Source organism: Eurytemora carolleeae, unplaced genomic scaffold, assembly GCF_000591075.1.
Source record: "Eurytemora carolleeae unplaced genomic scaffold, Eaff_2.0 scaffold258, whole genome shotgun sequence".
Classification (NCBI taxonomy): domain Eukaryota; kingdom Metazoa; phylum Arthropoda; class Copepoda; order Calanoida; family Temoridae; genus Eurytemora; species Eurytemora carolleeae.
In genome coordinates this window covers 89,184-93,093 of record NW_019396226.1, presented here as the reverse complement: position 1 = coordinate 93,093, position 3,910 = coordinate 89,184, and the positions used below count along the sequence as shown (strand labels likewise).

At 38.3% G+C, this 3,910-nt stretch overlaps 2 protein-coding genes across 2 annotated transcripts in view; both read left to right on the top strand.

Moving 5' to 3' along the window:
• Window positions 1–3,910, top strand: part of LOC111698691 (PHD finger protein 10-like) — a 14,266-nt gene that overhangs the window by 2,413 nt on the left and 7,943 nt on the right. The window contains exon 2 of the mRNA XM_023469097.1: window positions 678–681. The gene's annotated coding sequence lies outside the window, so the exon portion shown is untranslated. The remainder of the gene's footprint in view (window positions 1–677; window positions 682–3,910) is intronic.
• LOC111698693 (heterogeneous nuclear ribonucleoprotein H) overlaps window positions 1,626–3,910 on the top strand; it is a gene marked incomplete at its 5' end in the record, with an annotated part of 4,400 nt that continues 2,115 nt past the window's right edge. The window contains 4 exon segments of the mRNA XM_023469100.1: window positions 1,626–1,718; window positions 1,952–2,533; window positions 2,635–2,730; window positions 3,431–3,547. Of these exon segments, the coding sequence (XP_023324868.1) occupies window positions 1,687–1,718; window positions 1,952–2,533; window positions 2,635–2,730; window positions 3,431–3,547 (827 nt within the window).

The following is a 3,910-nucleotide window of genomic DNA, read 5'->3' as shown; positions in this document are numbered from 1 at the left end:
ATGAACGTTAGTGCGAATGTACGTTAGTCCGATCAATCATTAGTGCAAACGATACGACACGGGGGGTCTCAAAATCGTTCTCTAGGACAGACTCCCCGGGCCCAACTCCCTCATATCTATTTTGTACATGGTCTAAGTTATACCTGAGGACGCAGCGCACGGCTCCAAGCAAGTCCTAGCGGTAGCGTTCATCCCCTTAGTCGCAGCGAACGGCCCTGAAATTGTTTTAACCCAACACAACCCTAAAATAGTAGAAAATAATTAATAATAATTTTGATGTAAACCGGTTAAATAGGTGGCTTGTATATAATCGATAGGAGGGGCCCCTAGGACGGACCTGACTATGTATTATGTGGAATTTTATTCTGAAAGTTTTACTTACTGAATTGTGCATTTTTGACAGGTCAATTTTAGCTAAATATTAAACCCATAAAATGAGTAAGTTTATATTATAACTTTTTGTATGTATTCAGTAGTTTTAAAGACTTAACTAACTATCATAATTATGCTGTTTGGTTCTGGCAATTATTAGTATTTTAGAGTCTCATGAATTTAAAAATTTTGAGATGGGAAACCTGAGAGTGGATTTATCTTCCTCTAGCGTTGGCTTGGAATCTTCTTATCCTTTGGACTCTATGGTGGCTGATGGTAGAGGATGGGGGAGGTTTATTTTGGAGAAAGGATAAAATTGGAGGTTGGAGGAAGGATAAAGGATGGCGGAAGATTGAACATGGAGGTTTGCTGGAGGCTTAATCGGAGGTTGGGGGTTTTTGGGATTATGGGACTGGTGAGGAGGGTTATAGATTGGAATTTGGAATAGAGAGGTTTGGCGAGGTTTATGGCTGGTTTGGAGGTTGGTCAGGAGGTTTTGAGGATGGTGGAAGGTTTAGAGGATGGTCAGGAGGTTTGGAGGATGGTGGAAGGTTTGGAGGATGGTGGAAGGTTTGGAGGATGGTCAGGAGGTTTGGTGAGGTGCATGATGGAAGGGTTGGCATGAAGGAGGTTTTGTTGGCTGACGTTGGAATTACAGGATTAGGAGGATTTTTAGGGAGGCTGGAATGTGAGGGACGTGGCGGAGGAAGGTGAGGGAGGATGAGGGATGAGGATAAGGAAGGGGAGGGAGGATGAGGAGCAGGAGAAGGGGAGGATGAGGAGGGAAGGATGGAAAGGAGGTTGGTTGAGGTTTGGCAGGGATATTAAATTCTGTTGGATGGAAAGGGTGGGGTAGTGGGTTTTATTCTATTCCCCAAGGTAAGTCATCATAAAAACTTTAATTTCTAAAACCTGATAAATTATGTTTATATTATTAATCTAGACTAAACTGAAAAGCATGTCAAGAAGTTCTTCCCCCCGTAGCTCAAGGGATACTCCTGTTATCAAGGTAATAAAACCATTAAAGGGACTGTTCCTCGCGTAGCTCAAGGNTAATTTAACGAGGGATAAATGTTGAGAATGGTTCCATTACTGTTTCTGCTTACTTAGAGAACTAACAATTTAATTGACAAATAAAAGATTTCTCGTCATTTCTTGGAGATTCGTTTTCTGAAAATGTTATTTTTATATTTTTTCTATGCACTGTTAAATGATTTGTAATGATCATTTTTAAATAATGATTTATTGTTTAGAAAGCAGCCAACAGGGGAAGCATATATCGAGTTGTCATCATTTCGAGATATTAATGCGGCCATGAGACGACATAGGGACAGAATTGGTACCAGGTGGGTGTTTTTTAATTATGTAGGTTTAGAAAAGTTTTTTTTTAAATTGAGGTTTTACAAGAAAGTTGTTACAAACTTAAAACAAAGGGTCCCACTAGCTCATTTAAAACTGAGTTATTTAATATTTTTTGGCTTTCAACGTTTTTTTTTGAGAAAATTCGTATAATTACGTGAACAAAAAATGTCGGTAAAATTTTAAGAAAACTATTTATAATTTAATTTTTTTTATTTAGATATGTTGAAATATTTGAATCCAAGTCTAGCATTTTGGAGAAAGAAAAGAAAAACGGAGCAACAAACGAGTTTGGATTTAACGAAAATCGGAAGGACCGACCACGAGGCAGGCTTGTCGAACGGAACTCTTTTGACCGAGGATTTGATCGTTCGTTTGACCGAGGCGGTGGCGGAATGTGCGGTCGCGGAAGCTTCAGTGGTGGCGGAATGGGCTTCTCCGGTGGAATGAGCATCTCGGATTTTGCACGGGAGCGCGGATTTGGACAAGAGCGTGATTTTCGTGACCGATCTTTTGGGCGTGACTCCGGATTCGGGCGCGACTCCGGATTTGGTCGTGATTCTGGATTCAGGCGGGACTCAAGTTTTGGTAGGGATTCAAGATTTGGACGGGATGAACGACCTTTTGGACGAGAGCGAGAGCGTAGCAAGGATCGGGGACCTCCGAAGAGTGAGGCTAGTCCCTACTGCATCAAGCTACGTGGACTACCCTGGACTGCTACTAAAGAGGACATCATCGACTTCCTTCCAGACTGTAATGTCCTCAACGGGGTACATGGAGTTATACTCATCATTGAAGAAAAGTAAATATTAATATTTTAGTCAAGTTCATTTTTTCTACCTATTTTATTGACAAATTAAACTGAAATTCTTTTTTCTTTTTGTAAAAACCTTTTTTTTGTAGAAGGAATAGACCAAGTGGAGATGCCTATGTGGAGGTGGAATCCAGTGACGATATTGCTCCAGCTCTTAAACAGCACAAGAAGAATCTAGGATCAAGGTATAGGTTTATAATAACGTATTGATATTTGTTTGTGTCTGTTTGTTAGTTTGTTTATTCGTTTGCATGTCAGTTCATAACTCAGAAGGAGCCCCTTCATTGATTTGCCTATAATTTTTATTGTGGAATTAGTTTGAACCACAGAATGTTCAAAGCTTGGTACAATTGTACAGATCTCTAGGGAAAGCTGGATTCACAAGCTGGCAGGTCTTTAATTGATTAGAAGGTTACATGAAGACCAATAGATGGTATTACAACAGAACACTATGTTTATGCACCCTGCCGTGTTATTCATTAAATAATGTGTTCACATATTGATGATATTAAAAAGGATCACATTTTTATATTATTTTACTAAATGCAAATTTAGAAAAAACTTCGATTATACTGAAATTAAATTGGGAGATATTTCAGAAATAGTCATGAGTTTAAAATGTAGTTTTTATACAGTTTGCTGATGCTTTTTGCAGTTCCTAGGATCCATTGTGGATTCGGATTCTGGATTCCGTCCTGTCAAGGAATTTCAATTTTTTTTACGTTTTTTTTTTGCTTATTTTTCTAAAGAAACATACGATGTATTTATAAGGTTATGATGATCCACTACAGGTCCGGATCCTAAGTAGGCCGTCAACTTTCCATTAATTTTTGTGACTAACCCAACCTGAATTTAAAGACTAAAAATACGATTTTATTTGTCCAGGTATGTTGAAGTATTTGAAGCGAGTAGCAAGGATGTAGCGCGAGCTAAGGATCGGGAGCTTGAGACAAAGGCGCGCCGGGACGGATTCATGGTCAATCTTAGAGGACTACCTTACAGGTAATGCAGGGGTATATAATTTTAAGTAATGCTTTTTGATTAAGTGTGGGGGGGGGATAAAAATTGGACATCAAAAGGCATGTTTTTTCATTATTTTTGATACTTTTCCCAAAAAAATCATTTATTTCTTTTATTTCCCCTAAACATCATTTATTTCCCCTGACTATTTATTTCTCCTAAAATTCATTAATTTTCCCTAAAATTCATTAATTTCCCCTGATTATTTCATTTATTTCCGTTAAAATTCATTAATTTCCCTTAATATTCATTTATTTTCCCTAAAAATCGTTTATTTCCCCCAATTGAGCGGAGAACCACAAAACGAACATGTTAGTGTTGTGCGGAAACATACTTAAATTCTAC